This window comes from Panthera leo, chromosome F2 (assembly GCF_018350215.1).
Source record: "Panthera leo isolate Ple1 chromosome F2, P.leo_Ple1_pat1.1, whole genome shotgun sequence".
Lineage (NCBI taxonomy): Eukaryota > Metazoa > Chordata > Mammalia > Carnivora > Felidae > Panthera > Panthera leo.
Genome location: NC_056695.1, coordinates 71,406,170 through 71,426,974, shown reverse-complemented (window position 1 = coordinate 71,426,974; position 20,805 = coordinate 71,406,170). Strand labels below are relative to the sequence as shown.

Genomic DNA, 20,805 nt, shown 5'->3' with positions numbered 1-20,805 from the left:
TCTGAAGCAGGCTCCGTGCTGTCAGCACAGAGTCCAGTGCGGGCCTAGAACTCATGAACTGTGAGATCATGACTTGAGCCAGGTGCCCCTGTCATGATTTTAGAAGAAGAGCAGGAGTTTGCTAATGCCTGGCAGGGGCAAGGAGAGGTCAAGTACTTCAGGCGAGAGGAGCTGCATGACAAAAGGCAGAGAGATGAGAAGACAGCGAAGATGGCCATCATCTTCCAAGCGTGGTGAGAAATTGAGAGCAAAGCAGTGCAGGACTGGCGGGGGAGCAGTGAGCAAGCCCGGGAGCATCACTGGTGCCAGAGCTGGGCTGCGAAGGGCTCACGCCGACGTGTCAGCATCAGAGCACCATTTCTGAGCACAGGAATGACATGCCCACGGTGGACTTAGAGCAGATCCCAAGGCAGTGGCCAGGAGACCAGGGGAGCGGAGCCTGGCCATGGCCGGGGAAGAGGAAGGAAGTTGATACAGGGGGAATCTCATTTCTTACTCTGACAACACCGTGTGAATCTGGGGCGGCTGCTTGTTTCTATTTGGGGGGAATAATGAAACAAATTGTGTACAGGATTTAGAGGTGGGTTCAGTTGGCTTCCATTCCTAACTTCCCACAGCTTGGGTGTGGTGTGAGTCCCTGGGCTGATCTCATTACCTGTCTCAAGGTAGGTTTCTGGAACAGAGGTAGAAGTACCTGGCTCTTGAGGAGATGCTCAGTATAAGGTAGTTACATGGCATTATCTTCAAGTACTTTGTATTTACCTGGGATTAAAAATACATGGTGTGTGCGTGTGTGTGTGTTTTAATAGCTTTATTAGACTATAGTTTACACAACATAAAATTCACCCATTATAAGTATCCAATTTATTTTAGTAAGTTTATAAGGTTAGGCAACCATCATCACCACAATCCATTTTGAAACACTTCCCTCATTCCAGAAGAAGTTTTCTTGTGCCTGTTTACAGTGAATTCCTGCTCACTCCCACCCATAAGCATCCATGATCTGATTTCTGTCTGTACAGATTTGCCTTTTATAGACATGTCTTACAGATTAAACATGTTAGTCATTCTAGACATTTCATGTAAATGATACATATAGGTTTTTTTTTGCATTTGGCTTCTTAAACTTTGCTTAATATTTTTGAGACTCATCCATGTTATAGTGCATATCATAGCCTGCTACTTTTAGTTGCCGAGTGGTATTCAGGCACATATGTGGATAATACTGCATTTTGTAAATGCGTTCACAAATTGATGGGCATTTGGATGTAAAGTGTATTTTTGTACACCATTGTGTGCTACTAGATCACCAGAACTTTCAAATTAACTGAGATTTATTTTCCTTTGATTAAGAGTTTTGAAAAAAGCAAATAACCATGTCAAAGACCATATGAGAGACATAGAAGGGAAATTTATTGTCTATTCTATCTAGCCACGTCTTTATCACCTACGTATCTATCAACCATCACTGTTTATTTTAGCATTCAGGAGCAGAGGAGTAAAGTAGACATGTCTACCTGTAGCTCTCAAATCCTTAAAAAAAATTCTTTTACTTATGTGATATCTACAGTAGCCCTCCCCCCACCCCCCCAGCCCAGCTGTGGTTGCAGGTACCCACAAGCAGCCACCTTCAGCCACCTTCAGGAGGCAAATCATCCTTCTGACATATCGTCAAAAGGTAAACAGTAGCCTAATGCTATGTGATAATGCCTACGTCATTGACCTCACTCCATCTCATCGTGGAAGCATTGTATCATCTCATATCATCACAATAGGAAGGGTGAGTACAGTTCAGTAAGATACTTTGAGAGAGAGACCACATTCACATAACTTTTACTATAGCATATTGTTATAATTTTTCTACTTTATTATTAGTTTTTGGCATTAATCTCTTATTGTGCCTAATTTGTAAATTGAACTTTATCACATGTATGTATGTGTAGAAAAAAATGTAACCCATATAGGATTGGGCACTGTCCATGGTTTCAGGCATCTGCTGGAGGTCTTGGAACTTATTCCCCGCAGGTAGGAGGGGACTACTGTATCGCTGAGTTATTCAATTTCATTCATTTTACTCTGGCTGCTAACCATCATGGTGGTCTTGTTCACTTTAAGAATATTTCTCACAATAAGGTCGGAAACTAAAAATACATTTGGTTGATGCAGAGGCAAGATGGAAATGAAATCCACCAGAATTCTTTTCTTTTTCATACTTCAGGCTAGTGGTATTTTGACTAGAGTAAGGAGGAAGCCTGTTTCCCTCCATCACGTGTGGCTTGGCTCTGCTTGCACCCGTCACCCTGTTTTGAATTTCTTGTTCGCTTGTGTGTTTCGTTGATTAGGCCTTTACTTCCCAGGGGGTTAATTTCTAATTTTTGTAAATCTGACCCATGGTGCGGTCCCTGACATGGTAGATTCTCAGTGAAGTTTGGTTAACATGTAGGTATGTGCTAAGTAGACTGTTTTAGAATTCGGAGGTTTGTTTTTGTAAGCGGCGGCTATTTTGAATGTGTTCTAGGTGGGTTGAAGTGAAGGGCCCACTTCCTGGTCCCATTTACAATTTCTACTGCTATGGTCAGTTATTAGGAAGAGACACCTCTTGGTTCCCTTCATTTGCCCAGGGGAGTTCAGTGGGAACCGGCCACTTCTCACCCACTAGCTTTCTGTGGCTAAAGAATCTAGATCCCTAAATAGCCTGGTCTTTGTGCACTGGGCTTCTAAAGCTGGCATCTGTTTTTCCCTTCAGATGGAAAACTTTGCACTCAGGGCCGGTGCATGTGATGCCCAGCCTCTACTAAGGAAGACCTGAGAAAGAAGTCAGATTTCAACACAACGGTGACAACAACCTCTTTACTCGTCTGTATCCTCAGCCCCACCCAAATCCCCTGATGGCTTCCGTGCCCTTCTTCACGAGGAAGCCAGAGTCATCTTTTCAAAGCTCACATCTCCGGCCGTACTCTTGAAACTCTCCAGTAGCTTTCTTCTTCCCCAATAGTCTAAACTTCTTGGTTTAGCAACCTACTCACTTCCAAAGGTGACTTCTGTCTGCTTCTCTAGTCTCATCTCTGGCCCCTCACCTTTTATACCTTTGCACCATGAATACTCAGAGGCTACGGCCGAGGATGTGGGTGTCTTGCTTACAATGAGAGGATGTGGGGATAATGACGAATAGTATAAACAAACCGCGTCAGTAATGGGGAGCCAGTCTGCCAAATGTGCCATATGTCCCCCCGAAAGCCAAAGAAGGGAGACAGGACTCTTGTTTTCCACTCAGTAGGCTTCATGTCCCACGTGCCTCTCAGAGCATGCTGTCCCTCTCAGTTGCTAACTACCTCATGTTTCTCAAATTGTGATGTGGTCCCAGCTCTGTGCGGGAACTGGCAGTGGTGGGCTTTCCTGAGAGGCCACAACGAAACTCCTTCCAAAGGGATTTTCTAAGGATAATTTTGACTGTCTGCAGGTTTCTTTCTTTCTTTTTTTTTTTTTTTTGGTGCTGACTCTGGATCTCTTTAATGGGTAACAGTCCCCTCCAGTATCAGTGCAGGTCTGTAAGCTTTTCCAGGCTTCCAGCATATCCCTCCCTGTGACAAGTCCTTCTGAGTTCTCGTTATTGGCTCACATTCAAGCCTCATCCCACACAGACTCCCTGGAAGCTTTCTCTTTTCGTCCTCCGACTGAACTTAATTACCTACCTTTCTGGGCTAACATAGCAGCTTCTGTGCCTGAGAATCTATTAGGAGTGGTGAAGGGTTGACTTTATAATGCTAACATTCCTTTTGTACTTATTGTTTGAAACAGATCTTTCTGTCACAAGTGGATCTGTTTGCCCTGAGAGACAGTTTTTACTGACAAGGCAGAATGAATACTTAATTAGTTCTTTTCAGCAATTTCCAAAGGAAGGTGTGCTTTAATGACCACCTCAAATCGTGGCAAATGAATTTGTATTCCTGGCTTTCTCTGGGGAATCATTATGGACGCATGGTTCTGGTAGGTCCAGTGTGTTTCAATCCATTATAATCACTGCTTCTTTTGGTGCTCCTCTGTTCCCAACCCGGGGCAGCATGAACTCCTTCCTGCTGGTGCTTGTGTCCTTTGGACATACCAATTACTATTTGGAAGCTTCTTTGCCTTTGAACATGACAGCGTGTTCCAGGCTCACCTCGTACCTTCCCTGATCCAGTCCTGAAAGCAGCCGGTTCTCCAAGAAACTCTGATTTTACGGAGCATAATCTGAGCATGGGGGGTGAGTTTGGTGACAGGTGATGTTGTGGGTAGGCAATTTCAATGGGCTAAGGTAGATAATCGACAGTCATTAAAACCATTCATTCATTCAACCATTGTCACTTAATTCCAGCATTACTTCTACAGTTGATGTTTTATCCTGTAATTGAATCTTATGTTTTCCTGGACCATCATTAATATAATTCCTCATTTGCTTTATTGTGCAGTACAAGAAAATAGCTTCAAAATAACAACACGAATTTTGTTAATCACGTAAAGTAGGTTTGGTTAATGTTCTTTGTAGTTCTTTTTGTCCATGGAGCATATCCCGCCATAGATGGTCAGTCAAAGTACTGTGTGATCAGAGCATCTTGGGGGGAAAAATAATCGTTTTTCTGTGTGGTTATGTTACTAAATTGATATATGGTTAGATTTATTTTTCTCGGTTTATTTTCAGTTTTAGAAGTGCTTTTAAGAATTAGCTTTATTTTTAATAGGTAATGAACTGACATTATTCAAAGGGCATAACGGCCTAGAAAGGTATATACAAGAAGGTTTTCATCTGTCTCTTTCCCCTCCACACATTCCCTAATGTGTTTCCTGTTAGGTGACTGCTTTTGTCAATTTCTGATTTATAATTCCTCTGTTTTGTTGTTATTGTTGTTTTGTAAATGTATGAAACATAGAGATTCTTACTTTTTTTTTCCATAGACAAAAGGTAGCATATTATAGCTGTTCTTTACTTTCCAATTTTCACTCAGCAATATACCCTGGTGAACTCTTCATATTACTATGTAGAGATTGTCCTCATTATTGTGTGTGTGTGTGTGTGTGTGTGTGTGTGTGTGTGTGTGAGACCACATAGTACAGTGGACCCGTGAGCAACATGGATTTGAAGTGTGTGGGTCCACTTATACGTGGATTTTTTAAAAAAAATAAATAGGGCACAGTACTGCAAATGTATTTTCTCTTCCTTATGATTCTTAATAACATTTTCTTTTCTTTAGTTTACGTTATTGTATGAATTCGGCGTATAATACATAATAACATACAAAATATGGGTGTGTATGTGTACACACACATACATATACCACATCTTCTTTATCCATTCATGACTTGATGGGCATTTGGGCTCTTTCCATACTTTGGATATTGTCAGTAGTGCTGCTATAAACATTGGGGTACATGTGCCCCTTCGAATTGGAACTCCTGTATCCTTTGGATAAATAACCAGTAGTGCAATTGCTTGAGTAGCTCTATTTTTAATTTTTCGAGGAACCTCCGTACTGTTTTCCAGAGTGGCTGCACCAGTTTGCATTCCCACCAGCAGTGCAAAAGAGATCCTCTGTCCCCACATCCTCGCCAACATCTGTTGTTGCCTGAGTTGTTAATTTTAGCCATTCTGACAGGTATGAGGTGGTGTTTCGTCGTGGTTTGGATTTGTCTTTCCCTGATGATGAGTGATGTTGAACATCTTTTCATGTGTCTGTTAGCCATCTGGGTGTCTTCTTTGGAAGAGTGCCTATTCATGTCTTTTGCCTATTTCTTCACTGGATTGTTTGTTTTATTGGGGTGTTGAGTTTGGTAAGTTCTTTATAGATTTTGGATACTAACCCTTTATTCGATATGTCATTTGCAAGTATCTTTTCCCATACCGTCGGTTGCCTTTTAGTTTTGCTGATTGTTTCCTTTGCTGTGCAGAATGTTTTTATCTTGCTGAGGTCCCAGTAGTTCATTTTTGCTTTTGTTTCCCTTGCCTCTGGAGACATGGCAAGTAAGAAGTTGCTGAGGTCGAGGTCAAAGAGGTTGTTGCCTGTTTTCTCCTCTAGAGTTTTGATGGCTTCCTGTCTTACATTTATTTAGGCCTTTTATCGATTTTGAGTTTATTTTTGTGTCTGGTGTCAGAAAGTGGTCTAGGTTCATTCTCCTGCCTGTCACTGTCCTGTTTTCCCAACATCATTTGCTGAAGAGACTGTCTTTTTTCCATTGGTTATTCTTTCCTGCTTTGTCAAAGCTTAGTTGGCCATATGTTTGTGGGTCCATTTCTGTGTTTTCTGTTCTTTCCATTGATCTATGTGTCTCTTTTTGTGCCAGTATCATACTGTCTTGATGATTATAGCTCTGTAATACAGCTTGAAGTCTGGAATGGTGATGCCTCCAGCTTTGGTTTTCTTTTTCAGGATTGCTTTGGCTATTCAGGGTCTCTTCTGGTTCCATACAAATTTTAGGGTTGTTTTAGCTCTGTGAAGAATGCTGATGTTATTTTGATAGGGATTTCATTGAATATGTAGATTTCTTTGGGTAGTATCGATCTGTGCTTTTTAATACCAGATTGTTTTAAGGAATTTAATCTGCCACTATTCCTTTTCTGAAAAAGAAAATAGAAACAAAACTAAACTCAAACACCAAAATACCTCACACTCTGTTGTGATCACTGAAATAAATGAACACACTTTTAATGAGTGTTGCAGTGCCTTCTTAGGTTGAGTTTGCCCTCGAGAAGGGTACAGTCCACACTACACCCAGTGACCTGGTCAGTGGTGTCATTGTGGTTTTGATAAGCCCTATGAGAAGAAATGAAGGCTGAGATAGAGGCATCTAACAGGAGGATGCGTCCTTGTCATGGTTTGGGGGAACACTTTTCTGTGACATTTGTGGGAGACCTGAAAGATGGCTGATGATAAGATGGAGAAGTCCTGAGTGGGCAGAGGGACGGGGCAAGAGAACTATTCAGAAAGAGGAAATAAAGTTTGTGGATTCTGAGGTCAGGAGAGTGGTTGTTGCAGGTAACAAAAAGAAGGTCAATGTGGCTGGAGGACAGAGGAGCAGGATGAGAGGTGCGTGTTCCTGCCGAAGAGATACACAGGGGTTAGTTCTTGAGGCGGCACCAGGAGGCACCACATTTTCTGAATCTTTTGCTTTTCTCCATGGTGCCCAGAACACAGCTGGATAGAGTTGAAAATAACTACATTATTTTTGAGTTAACTGGGGTAGGTCATTTGAGCACCAGTTTCTTGGGTTAAGATTTTGGACCCGTAATGTCTTAAATTGGTATGGGATCATTAGGGGGTGATTCTGTCTAAGAATTGTCTTTCACACCATCCTAAGACAGCATATAAACAAATATGCAGACAGTCTTCCATTTGAAGCGTGTTAGAGCTGGAAGACCTAGGATCACCTGCTGTGATAGTCTAAATCACTAGTTCAGTTTGTGAAGTACGGGAAGTTCTGATGCCTCCAAGTATGATCTTTCCATGTCTTGTCCAGTTTCATCCTTACAACAGCTCAAGGAGGTGAAAACTAAATGGGTGAACTTGTCTTTCTGTCCCCTTAGCAAGATGGACTCTCCCCATATTGGCGCAAATGGGTAGAATGATCACTTTATTCTCCCCAGGAGTGAGCAAGTCAACTTTTTGGGAAAGAAGCCAAGACCAACAAAATTACCACTCAGGTTATGGTGTGAAGGTCTGGTAGCAATGCAGGGAGGATTATCTCTATGGGAGATGTGTACCTTGATGGCTTATTATCACCACCACCATCATCGCTGCTACTACATGACGAAAGCAAGCAGTGTTTACCTAGTGTTTCCATCATATCTTGACACCATGCTAAGCATGTTACATGGATCAACTCATTTCATATTCACAAGCATTCCAGAAGGTAAGAACTGTTGTATTCCCATGCAGAGATCATGGAACTTGGCCACAGCAAGGCAAAATAGTACCAAGTGCAGTCCTAAGCATCTCCCCAACGATAGCTTATTTAACACTTACAACAACGATATATGTGCTGGGGACCCCTACCATGTCTGTCCTGTAGGTGGGAGAACTGGGTCTCACCGTTGATAAGCTGCAGGGTTGGCATTTGGACCTCGATCATCCTAAGCATGCACTCAGCCTTCAGAGCACCAGTGCTACAGACATTGTGGGGTGGGAGGAGGTGAAGCCTTCCTCTTCATTCCAACATATGACTACCACGGTCTGGTCACCTCGTTGGTCTGAGCTCAGTCAGTCTCCTTATGTCGGGCTTCTGTGCTCCCCATCTGGCTGGTTTGTTCTGAGGATCAACAGAGGTATAGTGAAAATCTGTAGCACTTGACTGAGTGTTTAAGGGGTTCTGTGCTAAGTTGAGTCCTAGCTCTGCCACTTACTATCTGTGACCTCATCCAAACATGTGGAACTCTCTGGACTCTACTTGCTCATTTCTGTGACCCCTCAGAGGTGCATGCTAGCAACACCCCATGAAATTATAGTCAACAGCTAATAACAGCTCTTTGCTCTTCATGCAGTCTGATTTACTTTCCATGTCTGTTTTATGAAACAGTACTGCTGTGATATCCACTTGACAGATGAGACTCCGGAAGATGGAGAAATTTAGGAAGCTTGCCAAGGCTCTCTCTTGCTATGTACAGGAGCCAGGATTTGAACTCAGGCAGGCCTACCTCTTACCTGGCCCAGCCAGCACCAACATCTTTGAAACCAGGCAACTCCAGGTTTGAATCCAAGCTCTGCCACATACCAGATACATGTCAGAATAATTGACGTGACTTCTCTGAGCCTCGGTTTGCACATTTGTAAAATCGTGGTCACTGGGAGGATTGACAGAGATGGTCTATGCAAATGCCAAAGCTCAGAGCCCAGCGCATAATCAGTGGCTAACAAATGTTAGTTCCCTTCCTGTGGGAATGTTGGCGAGATCAATTGCTCCCCGAAGGCTGACACAGGAAGTGCCTACCTCAGTCCACCCAATGAGACTTTGAGGAATTAGGTTGGGCAGCTTTAATTGATCATCTTGTAATTTCCACAACTGGATGCAGATCAGCTGCACTGTATCCTAGACTAATTACGTTTGTCACTCCACCGGGCCTGAAGAATACATTGTTGTATCTTTGCTATTAAAATGGGGTTCATCTAATTAAAGCCACGGAGGTTTGCAAACAGCCTATGGTGTTTTAATTCCAGCAGGCTGTATTTAATCAGAACTATTGCCTATGTGCCTACTGATTATGTTTCTTTTGGATCAAATTCTGAGCTTAATGTGCCATAGGGTTGCACTATTGACTGAAGTTGATGGGGGACTAGTCAGGGAGATTACAGTAGTTTGCTGGGAGCTGAGTGGTTACTATTTGCATGGCTAGTTATCTCAGCATTTATTCTTGCTATTTAAAAAAAAAAAGCCTTAATAGGTAGGAGAAAATTATTGTCTTTCCCCCATTGACTTGGCATACGTGCATTTCTTCATTCATTTGACACTGATGTATCAGAGCCTAGTGCTAGCCAGGCACCTTATTAGGTACTGTGGGACAGTGATAATGCATAAGAACTGATTCTTTTTTTTTAAGTTTATTTATTTACTTTGAGAGAGAGAGCATGGGCAAGGGAAGGTGAGAGAGAGAGAGGGAGAGAGAGAAAATACCAAGCAGGCCCTGCACTGGCAGTGCAGAGCCCGACGTGGAGCTCGAGCTCACGAACCGCGAAATCATGACGTGAGCTGAAATCAAGAGTCGGCGCTTATCTAACTAAGCCACCCAGGTGCCCCAAGAACTAATTCTTGATGTCTAAGGGAAAAAAGATCCCACAATATGGGACATTAAGAATAATGCAGTGAATCACAACGTTACCAGAGACCTGAAATTAAAAGTTGCTATGATTTATGTCCCAAAGGGAAGAGTCCTAGGAGGCTGGAGTTAGCCTGTCGTGGGATGAAGCTCTTACTTTTACATTCTCCAGCTGTGTGCCCTTGGACAAGTCACAGCTTCAGTGAGCTCCAGATGCCCTGACTGTAGGATTGGGGTGACAATGCCTTCTTCATAGTGTTGTTGTGAATATCTGAGGAGACAGAGTATGTCAAGTGCAGGTGTTAATACTGCGATTTATATGCTCATTTCTACAGTATCAGTGTTAACTAGGTGATGCTGGAAAAGTTAATCAATGCTAGAGGAAGATATACCATCTGTTTAACTTTTACCATGTCCTAAGTGTTGTCCTAAATTTTGCCTAAACTATCTAATTTAGTTTTCATAATAACAATATGAAAAAATACTAGTTTTAAGTCTATTTTTCAGATGGAAATACTGAGGTGAAGTGACAAAGTGACTTTCTTTTCTTTTAAAAAATTTTTTTAATGTTTATTTTTGAGAGAGAGAGAGAGAGAGAGAGCGAGCAAGGGAGGGACAGAGAGAGAGAGGGAGAAAGAATCCCAAGTAGGCTCCGTGCCGTCAGCACAGAGCCTGATGCGAGGCTTGAACCCACGAACCATGAGATCATGACCTGAGCCGAAACCAAGAGTTGAATGCTTAACCAACGGAGCCACCCAGGCGCCCCCAAAGTGACTTTCTTAATATGACACTGTCAGTAAGTGGCAAAGCCAGGATTTGAACCCTGGCAGCTGGCTCCCAGCTCCCAGCTGGCTTGGTGCTAACCACTATGCTGTGCTCCTCCTGCTATGCAGTGAGGGTGCAAGTATGTATGGCCCCTTACGTTGGTCTGGTGCTTCAGATAAAAAACCTGTATTATCTGACTCTTTAGGAAAGTCACGGCAAGTGTTACGATCTCCACTTGACAGATATGGAAACTGGAATTCAAAAAGTTAACCTATCTGCCCCAAGTCACAAAGATAACATGCCCCAGAATGTGGTATTCACTTTATTTTTATTTTAGCAAATTGAGATACTTCATACATTATTTGATAGATTGTATTTTCATTTAACTTTAGTTGTGGTAATTTTACTGTATCGTAAAGCAATTAAAAAAAAACCATGACTCGTATAAGGTACAAAATACTTTATGAATACACCTTAAGTTTTAAACTACTTCCCTGTTGGGCTTTTTGGTTTTCACTTATTTGGGAAAAAGATATTAATTTGCTCCCAGTAACAACCTATTACATACGCCTAGATCTTTATCTTGTTTAATGATTACTTCCTCAGACTAGATTAATTCTTAGGAGTGAAGTAACTGGGTCAAAGGTTGTGAACTTTTTGCCTATTACTGAATTGTTCTCCAAGACCACTAACCATGTAAGGCGTACGTGCTTGCTGAATGAAAGAGAAAAGCTGTGCGTGAAATCCCTCCTGTATTAGTCTGGGTTTGGCCAGGAAAATGAAACCACTCCCTACAAGTTTTTTAGGGAATAGAGTTTATTATAGGAATTAGGCCTGCATGAGTGTGGGAAGGGTGTAGAAGTTGAGGGTCTGGAGGGCTGTGCTGGAAGTTGGGAAAATCCATCGCTAACCACATCATTCCAGGCTGGGTAGAGAAGCGAGAGCCCACGGAGATGTCGGAGAGTCTACACCACCGGTCACCATGATTGCCACCATGATTGCAGAGCGGGAACTTATGGGCGGGTCTAAAACGTCACGGCCTCTGGCCACTAGGGTCCCTGGCTTCTGCTTCACTTCTGCCTTCCACATTTCCCATGAGTTCTTCCCTTCGGCAAACTCTAACTCGGAACTGCCTAGTAAGGAGATTCTAGGAAATGCAGTTCATGTCGTAGAAGGATTGGTGCTGGCATTGGCCTCTGATGGTCCATGATGCCTTCTTTTCATAGGCTCAGCAGAACTTGATGGGGCCTTTTACTGTCCCTTGCAAATACGAAAGGGAAGAAGTGATTATCTTATTTTAATTTGCATTTTTCAAACTTGTGAGTGTGACTCTTGTTTGTCAAGTAGTTATTGGTCACCTGTTTATTAAACAAATATTTCTGAACACACAGTATAAATCAGCTATAGTTCTGGGCTCTGGGGAAAACTTGATGAATAAGGCAGGCAGTTTCTGTGCTCACGAAACTTACATTCCAGGGCAAGGAGATTAGAAAAAGGAACAAACAAAGGAACAAAATAATTTCAGGTAGTAATAGATAACATAGGGAAAAACCGTGGATGACTTCGAAACGAGTAAAAGAGGTCACTGAATATCCTGTCAGTGAATGTGGAGTCTCTGGAGATTATTTGATACTGTAGGTGGGGGAGGAGTCTTTGTGTCTCTTCAACGAAAGGCCATTTTACAGCTGTGTAGAGAGAGAAGTTGTAGAAAACTGTTAGCAAGGCAGTGAATTCCCGTCCATAAATACGCAAACTGTGTCTGATGGAATGCATTTGATTATCACCTGTCAATGTGGAGCATTTTTGCCAGTTTGACGTCACTTTATAAATTGATTTTAACATTCTTTAGATGAATATCCATGTGTGGCGCTCGGACTTCTCTGTTGCAGTGGTTGTAACATTTCACTGGTTACCTCATGAGTTTTTGAGTTAAAGAGGATCTCTGATACATGTTCATTTTATATGTATAGGAGAGCCATGATCATCTCTGATATTAAAATGTACAGCAGTTTGGAACACATAAGTGAGCATGGTAATTTCAGGTGGTAATAAATTTCATCAAGAGAACGAGATAGGCGTTGTTCCAGTTGGTGACTGTGGGGAGCAGGGGAGGCTGCTAATTTGGAGTGGGTAATCAGGAAAGGTCTTGCTGAAGAAGTGGCATTTGAACTGAGACTTGTGTATCCATTCAAGGAGATGTCATGTGCAGGCAGGAGGGCAGAGTTCCAGGCAAAAGGAACAGCTTGTGTAAATGTCCTTAGACAGGGACAGGCTGTCATGTTCAAGAATCCAATTGCAGTGAGTAAGGAGGTGAGTGGCAGAAGGTATGATCAAAGATGCTGGGAGGGCCAGATCACGTTGGGCTGTGATGAGGATTTAGAATTCTAAGCTCCATGAGAAACTATTGTGGTTTTGCACAGTAGTTGTGTAAAATGATGTGAAGTGTCATCATATGATTTGTGTTAGGGAATGAATTTACGTGTCTTCTTCTACCAGCGTTCCATTCTCATTTACCTCCTCAAATTATTATTGAACTTGACATTTTAATTAGCTTATCAAGTCTTACATTGATTAAAAAAATAATATTATTTTGATTAATTGTAAACCAGTATAATCATGAAAGTAACACATAACCATTGGAAAAACATTTGCAAAATAAAAAAATGCATCAGGGAGAAATAAAAACACATTTAGCTTTTGGAAACGTGTATACACAGACACACACACATATGTTTATATTTAGCTCATGTAATATTTTAAACTTCTGTAGTATCTCAGGGTCTTGGCCCCCTTGAACCAGCAAAGATAAGTTACAAGAATCTTCTAAGGTAAGTGATCTACTAATATTGAGCAATTTACAAAGTTTTCCCGTGGCATCTGTTCGTTGGGGAACAGCAGCTAATAGGTACTAACATGCAAGTGGCAGGTGCCAGAGACACCTGAGGCTTTTGCCCCAAACACAGTTCGTTTCAGGTCACACATCTGCCCTTCCTTCCTCTGAGACACACCCACTGGGAAGGCTCTTCTGGCCTGGCAGCCCCAGAAGCAGGTGGTAACCTTCTCCGCCCACCTCCCACCAAGGAGTACATCTGGGAACTAACCAGTGGAAAGTAAGCTTGTACAAAGGAAGCAAGAGGAAATTCAGTCAAAGTGCCCAGAGGCCTGTATGATAGGAAGCAGGAAATAGGCATTCTTTTCCTGGGCTTTCAATGAAATAAAGGTCTCTTCTTAAAGATTGCTATTTATGTCTGTGGGGTTACATGCCCCTAAGATTGGGACATGGGGTCAGAGAAAGGCCTCCTTTTTGGGTGGACACTACCCTCATGTTATAATGAATGAGAGCAACCAACGAAAAAGGGACTGATAGCCTCACAGTGAGGTCTCTGGGTCCAAATTTCTATTGATGAACATGATGTGGGGAATAATTCCAAGGGACATTTTTTTCTGGATGATCTTTCTTTGTATGTAGAAGGAAAACTTTTTAGGTAAAGGGGAGACTTCAGCATTGAGGTAACTTGGGAATCACTGAAGTGTAATTGAAAATGACCAGACCTTGTGGTCAGGACTGGAACATAATTATGAAAAGCTGTGACTTTAGTATTCTAACATGGGGTTAAGAGCCTGGGAGTCAGGCAGACCTAAGCTTAAACCAGCTTTGCTGCTTAGTGGTTGCATGATCTTAGGCAATTTAATTAATTTATCTTTTCTGCTGGCATGATAATAGAAGGACAGAGTCTGCACGTACCCCAGGGAAAAGGAACAAAGTCCTCAGAAATTAGCAAGGTTCATGTAATCCCATCTAGGAGAGAGGAACCCAGAAGAGAGTTGGCAGAGACATTCCACAGGCTCCAGGGACATGGGTTTCATCGTGGTAGGGGCAGAATGAATTCTTTAGTTGGGGCAAAATATTCGGAACTACAGATACCATTCATTGTTATGGCTAACTCTGTCACAAGCTACTTTCTTATTACTAATTCAGTATTCTAGGAATTTTCACATGGGTAAAAATGAGTGTCTGGAGAGTTGACTCAGATAATCTGGTCACTGGATTGCCTTAAACAGGCTGAATAATTTGAAGAGTCTCGGTTTTCCTATCTGTAATTTGGAAATTATATGTATTTCCCAAAGCTTCTGTGAGGATTAAGTGGAACATGGGTGTTTATCTAATTCACCTTCTTTCTTTATCAATGGATTACTTTGTTCAATTAACAATTCTGTCTAACAGACACTGCATCATGCACCTAGGACTACAACAATGAGCAGAAGAGATATATAGTCTCTGCTTTACTTCTTTCATGAGACATACCCTACAGGAAGATAAAATTTAAAAAGTCATTCAAAGAAACATATTAACAGGGAATTTTTTAAGGGCTATGAAAGAGAAAGTAACAGGTACATTGACAGATTCCGTTTAGATTTTGTGTAGAGGTGGTCAGGTAAACCATTCTCTGAAAAATAGTAAGGCATTAAGCTGATGATTGAGTGGTATTAGAAATTAACCAGATGAAAAGTTTTGTGAGTGGTGCAGAGAGCATTTTAGGAATGGGAGATGGCCTGTTCAAAGATCCCAAAGTGGAGGAGACTTACCGGCCACAGTGGAAGTGATCCAAGGGATAGGTGTCTCTGGAGGCTTGGAAGTTTCAATTCCATTATCCCCTTTAGCATGTGTGCCATAAGCCTCTATTCAAAGGCCCCAAATCACAAAGTATCCTACCAAAGATATCCGTCTTTCTCTTCACCCATGCTCACTCCCTGAAAAATAGTGAATTGGCTTCTTAGGCCTTGGAACTTGAGTTGCTAAACTGGGGTGATTGAATGTTCTAGTTTGTTCAGGACAGTAAGCCCTGGTGTCTGCACATTATCCCCGAGTAATTATCCACAGCATGTCCTTTCTTTCTGAAGTGTGTCGTGCTTTGGGTGATTAATTGTGTGGTCATCTGACTCTTACAACCCTTACGACCCTTACTTAACACATGGGATTTGGCCCTGGCCTGGGAGAACGCATTCATTGTGTTTTCTGGAGAGATGTTCCTTTTTGTGATAGTTCCCTTCTTTGGTCAGTTGGGATTGTATTTAAAGCTTCGAGAATGCTATCTGTTCAGACAGTGGCCATTAAGTAGTGGCGAGCACTGTTGTGGTGGTCATCATAATCTTCTGTGAGGATAATGATTCCTGCTGATAGGGGGGGTCCGCAGTATGGGAGAGCCACCAATCACCCAGAATGTTTACCTTTTCTGTAGGAGCAAAGGAAATAATTTTTGGATGGCTACTCTAAGCCAGCCTTTGGGCTGGATACTCCTTATGCATTTCAGTTCATCAGTGTTTCTTGTTGTTGTTGTTTTCGTTTTATTTTTTATTTATTTTTTGGTGAGAAATAGAGACTTTATTAGGCACAGGGTGTGACTGCTGGGCAGAGTTACCAAATGGCTACTGTGCTTCCTCCCAACCTGCAGAACAGGGGAAGGAGGGGCAGAAGAGCACGTGCTTTCTCTGCCCTCTCCCCTCAAGGCTGCATGCAGATGGCCCCACCCAGCGGGATGACCTCTCCACTGATGAATGGGTTCTCCACGACAGCTTATACCAGATAAGCGTACTCGGCGAGACCACCCAGTCTGCTGGGGAGGGGCACTTGGCTGGCCAAGAAGTTGCATAGTTTTTCTGGGAGGCTGGTCGGCAGCAGAGTGCCAAGTAGGCCGGGAGCAGTGGTCACCACTCGGATGCCCATGGGAGCCGGACACTGAGCAGAGAGCAGCATCATGCCCACTATGCCCCCTGTGGAAGCAGAGGAAGCAGCTCGTTCAGCCTGGCCCTCAAAGGCAACCATGCCGGCAGTGTTGATGATGACACCGTGTTGGCCTCCCTGGTCTGGTTCATCCAGGCCCATCTCACCAGACCTCAGGTGCATCACATTGAAGGTGGCCATGAGATTCACACTGAGAACTCACTGGGAGTCCTCCAGGGTGTGGACCTGATTGTTCTTTAGGTTGTATGTCTTGATGGCCACCGCAATGCCTGCACGTTTGACTGCCACCTCCACATGGCCAAACTTTTCTTTTGCTACAGTCAGAGCTGCTCTCACGTCCTTCTCCGAGGTCACGACAGCTGCGGCAAAGGCGCAGCTCTTCCCTAACTTCTTGGCTTGGGCATCCCCATCAGCGTTGGGCAGGTCCAGAAGCACAGCAGTGGTCCCTGGTCCTGTCAGTCTCTCCGCTGTGGCCAGACCTAGACCAGAGGCTCCTCTGGTTATTAGAGCAACCAGGCCCTTCATGCTCCAACATGCCGCAGCCATCTTTACGTCTATGTTTCTAGATACGTGGCTTCCTCCTCTTGCTTGTAATTCTGGCTCCGGCCCTTATTGACTGGGTGACTTCAGGCAGATCACTGACCTCAGTGGACCTCAGTTTGCTTTTGTGGAGGAGGTTGTTTAAAATGGAGGTTCACATTCAATGGGGTGTCAGAGAGTAAACTCAGAATGGCATTGTAAGGAAAGCTATAATTTTATTGTTCCTTTTGTCTGAAGAAAGAGTGCTTGCAGAATAGGTTTGAGATCATGCTCCTGAGACATCACTGCCACCTCCAACACGATGCTTTATAACCATGTGCAAGACACCCACACCAACTCTGTCCATGAATCATACCCAGGGGTAGGAGCTTGACCACGGAGCCAGATAGCACCACTGGACTCTGGTTTCACATTCTGGATTTAGAAGCTGGGCAAGAGTGAGAAGTGGTTTTTCTGCTGGCTGCCCTGTTTTTGCTTTGTCTTCTCCCTCTAGCACATGACAGGATCTGGCAGAGGTAGTGGTCAGGGGAGCATGATGGGGGAAGTAACCTTTTCTCTCATTGGGGGAGATTTGCTCCATTGAAACATGAAGTGCAACTTCACACGGCTGGGCCCTTGCTGGCTGGCAAAGGGCAGTGTGTTAGCGAACAAAAGTGTTCTTATGTTTTTGTCAATGGAAACTAAGTAAACCGCAGGAAGAGATGACAGTACCTTTCCCACTTCATTCACATGAATGATAATGAACTCCATTGTACAGCAAGCCTTTGGGCATTATCTGATGCTGCTATGTCTGCTGGTCAAATGTGCACATCTCCCGCATGACTCAGGGTCGCGTAGTCTCTTTCCCACTGGGTGACTCCGAGAGCTTAGCATTCTGCAGAGTCCGAGCTCCAGCCTGGATATCCAGCCCCTCAAAATGAGCATGGCCATGTGGGCTACAAACCTTCTGACATGGGAAGTAGTTCCAGTGGGCATTTAGATTACAATGGGCTTTTCTTATGGTTTTTAAATATATAGTGGCTTTTTGGCAAATGAAATTCCCTCTCTCTCTCTCTCTCTCTCTCTCACACACACACACACACACACATACACACACACACACACCCCTCAGTGATCAGAATTTCCAGTGAAGCAGAATTTATGAAAATAATTCTGTAGGGTGAAGGGAAAGTAGCGATATTTAAGTATATCCCATGCTACAGACCCTATGCTAGATACTCCCCAAACACTCTCTTGTTCCCTCCTTACCAAATCCTCTAGGTAGACAGATGTTATTATCCCTACTATATTGGTGGGGACACTTAGGTTCAGAGAGGTGAAATTATTGGCTTAAGATTATCACAAATAAAAAGCATGGATCAGGAAACTGACACTAATTGAATTAATCAGTTACATGTATGTTATAGACCTTTCCTCACTGGCTTCTCATGGTAACTTTATTATCCCTATAGATGAGAAAAAAGAAATCAGAGTTCCATGAGACATTGTTTAATGTCACATGCAGGATTGGAAGCATGTTTTTTTTTTTTTTAAATTTCTTTCCCTGTATCACACTGTCACATGATTGGTTCCATTTTTGGAACCAGAGGCCATTCATAAGCCAACAGGGTTATCTGAAGGAAGTGATCAGAAGGGAAGCTGGCCAGGGCTGACTTAGCATAAGCTCTCCTACCTCTGTCAAAAACTGTGTTCAAGGGGCACCTGGGTAGCTCAGTCGGTTAAACATCCGACTTCCGCTCAGGTCGTGATCTCACGGTTTGTGAGTTGGAGCCCTGCATCAAGCTCTTTGCTGACAGTGCTTGATTCTCTCTCTGTCTCTCCCCCACTCGTTCTGTCTCTGTCTCTTAAAAATAAATAAATAAACATTAAAAAAAAGGAACTGTGTTCAATCATGTCTTTATGCCCTTAGCAAACTTTGAAGACCTCTTATGCACAAAGCATGCAAAACAATGATTTTAAAGCTTGTGTAACAGGGGTACCTGGGTGGCTTAGTCAGTTAAATGTCGGAGTCTGTATCTCGGCTCAGGTCATGATCTCACAGTTTGTGCGTTTGAGCCCCACATCGGGCTCCGTGCTGGCTGTGTGGAGCCTGGTTGGGATTCTCAATCCCTTTCTTTGCCCCTCCCCAAGCTTGCATGCTCTCTTTCCCTCTCTCAAAGTAAATAACTAAACTTTAAAAAAATTAAGCTTGTGTAACAAAAGATGATACATGTGTGTTCACTATACTGAGGCAGTAAGCAACGTAGTACAGTTTTGAGTAGTGCAGTTTTGAGAGTGTTTCAGATATAAGGAATCGTTCTTGGTAGAAATGCACTTGTCACCAGGTCAATTTCCAAATACAGGGTGTCGAACTTAAAAAGAGAAACTACCATCTATCAAATACTAACTTGGAGTTAGGACCAAGCTGTATGTATTAGCTCTACGTGTTATAATAACCTTGAACGTAGGTGTTATTTTCACATTGTCTAAGACAGAAACCTGAGACAGAGAGATTAAGCAACTTGAAATATCAGATCTTCAGCCAGTAATAGATGGAGCCAAGACTGAATGAATATTCAGTTGTTTCAGAGTTTACGTGCTCTCCACTCCCATGGCCTGCTAATGTGTGCATAAATGAAGCTTACCCCTTCAGCTCAAATTTTGAGTCTCCTCATTGGGCTTTGTGATAAAACCCATGAGGTATTTTGCAGCAGTCTGAAACAATTAGCTCTCAGATCGGGGCTAGTTATTCACCTATGGCCCAGTGACACTAATTTTATTTAAAATTTTAGGTTGTGACCCCATTGAAAGGTGAAATGTGTCTGTGCTGCATTTCCTCTGTAAGAGCCCGAAGTCTGTAACACATCGTAGGTACTTGGGAAGTGTCTGTTTAATATAATGTGATTTTTTTTTTGCATAATTGTTTTGTTTTTTGTTTCTGTTTGTTTTGTGTTGCTTTTTTGGCTAAAAGAAGACTAGAAACAGGCACCAAGAAGGGAGGCACACTTAAGACCACAAGATGTAGCCATTAGCTGGAAGGAAACAGAAGAAGAAAACTGTGAAAAGTAGATTTATGATTTCAGAAGGGTTGGGGCGAATAACCCCAGGGATATCAGTAGTCTTAGTCACATTCTGCCTTACCTTTTTCACAGAAAAGATGACGTCTGTTCACACTGGGATAAAGAGAGAAGATTGCTCACTGCAGGGCTGACCGTCCTTGGCTTGTAGCCAGCTCAACCCTGTCCAGCCTTGCCACGTATCAAGGGGATTAAACTCTCGGCACAGCTGTCTGGTGTCCCTCAGCACATTGGTTAGGAAGTACCACCTTAGTGCCACAGAACTGTGCAATAAAGGGTGATGTCTTTGCTTCTGTAACCTAGTGCCTCGTGCTCAGTCAGCCCTCAGAAACGTTTGTTGAATTGAATGGGACGGGGACTTTGCATTTTCCAGAAAAGATAATATTTAGCCTCCTTTGCTCTAGAAGATAGGACAATATGTAATAATGCATGTTAGACAGGGTTTGAAATGAAAACTAAAGAAATAGTTTGGTGGATTTATAAGGTTTCTCAACTAGTCAGTGACAAAGCTGGGAGAGTGCACATTTTCTCTTCCTCCTCCTCCTCCTCCTCCTCCTCCTCCTCCTTCTTCTTCTTCTTCTTTTTTTTTTTTTTTCAGTTAAATGGTTACACTCTAGTCCTGCTTGGGAGGTTTACATTGAGTGGCCAAAGCTGCCAGATGTTTCCAGCAGATAGACCACTGTGAACAGTGTGCATGCAGACACCCAGAGTTTATTTCTGTGTGTGCCGAGAGGTGGAGAGGAGGGCGGTCATGAGCAGTGCATGCTGCATGGTCTGGATTCTATTTTCGATTTTTGGTGATACGGTGCTGTTTTGTGATTATTTGTGTTCTTTTTTAATTCTAAAAATTTTTCAAATAGATATTTCCAATGTCAAAATTAGAGAAGACCTGTGTGCTTGTGTCTGTGTGGTTTCTTTGCTGG

The 20,805-nt window shown here is 42.8% G+C and overlaps 1 protein-coding gene and 2 long non-coding RNA genes across 5 annotated transcripts in view; 2 read left to right on the top strand and 1 right to left on the bottom strand.

The window, feature by feature from the left end:
• LOC122211056 overlaps nucleotides 1-20,805 on the top strand; it is a 401,702-nt gene that overhangs the window by 35,074 nt on the left and 345,823 nt on the right. The window lies entirely within an intron of this gene.
• LOC122211057 lies at nucleotides 2,750-20,180 on the top strand. 2 transcript variants are annotated; one of them, XR_006198454.1, is made up of 4 exons: nucleotides 2,750-2,835; nucleotides 7,616-7,881; nucleotides 8,545-8,713; nucleotides 19,958-20,180. It is a non-coding gene; the product is annotated as an uncharacterized LOC122211057 (long non-coding RNA). The 2 variants fall into 2 exon arrangements; XR_006198453.1 differs by having other exon boundaries at nucleotides 2,756-3,034.
• Nucleotides 16,047-16,885, bottom strand: HSD17B10 (hydroxysteroid 17-beta dehydrogenase 10). Its single transcript, XM_042924134.1, is given in 1 exon segment — nucleotides 16,047-16,885. A coding segment is annotated over 1 exon segment (786 nt). The 5' UTR covers nucleotides 16,833-16,885.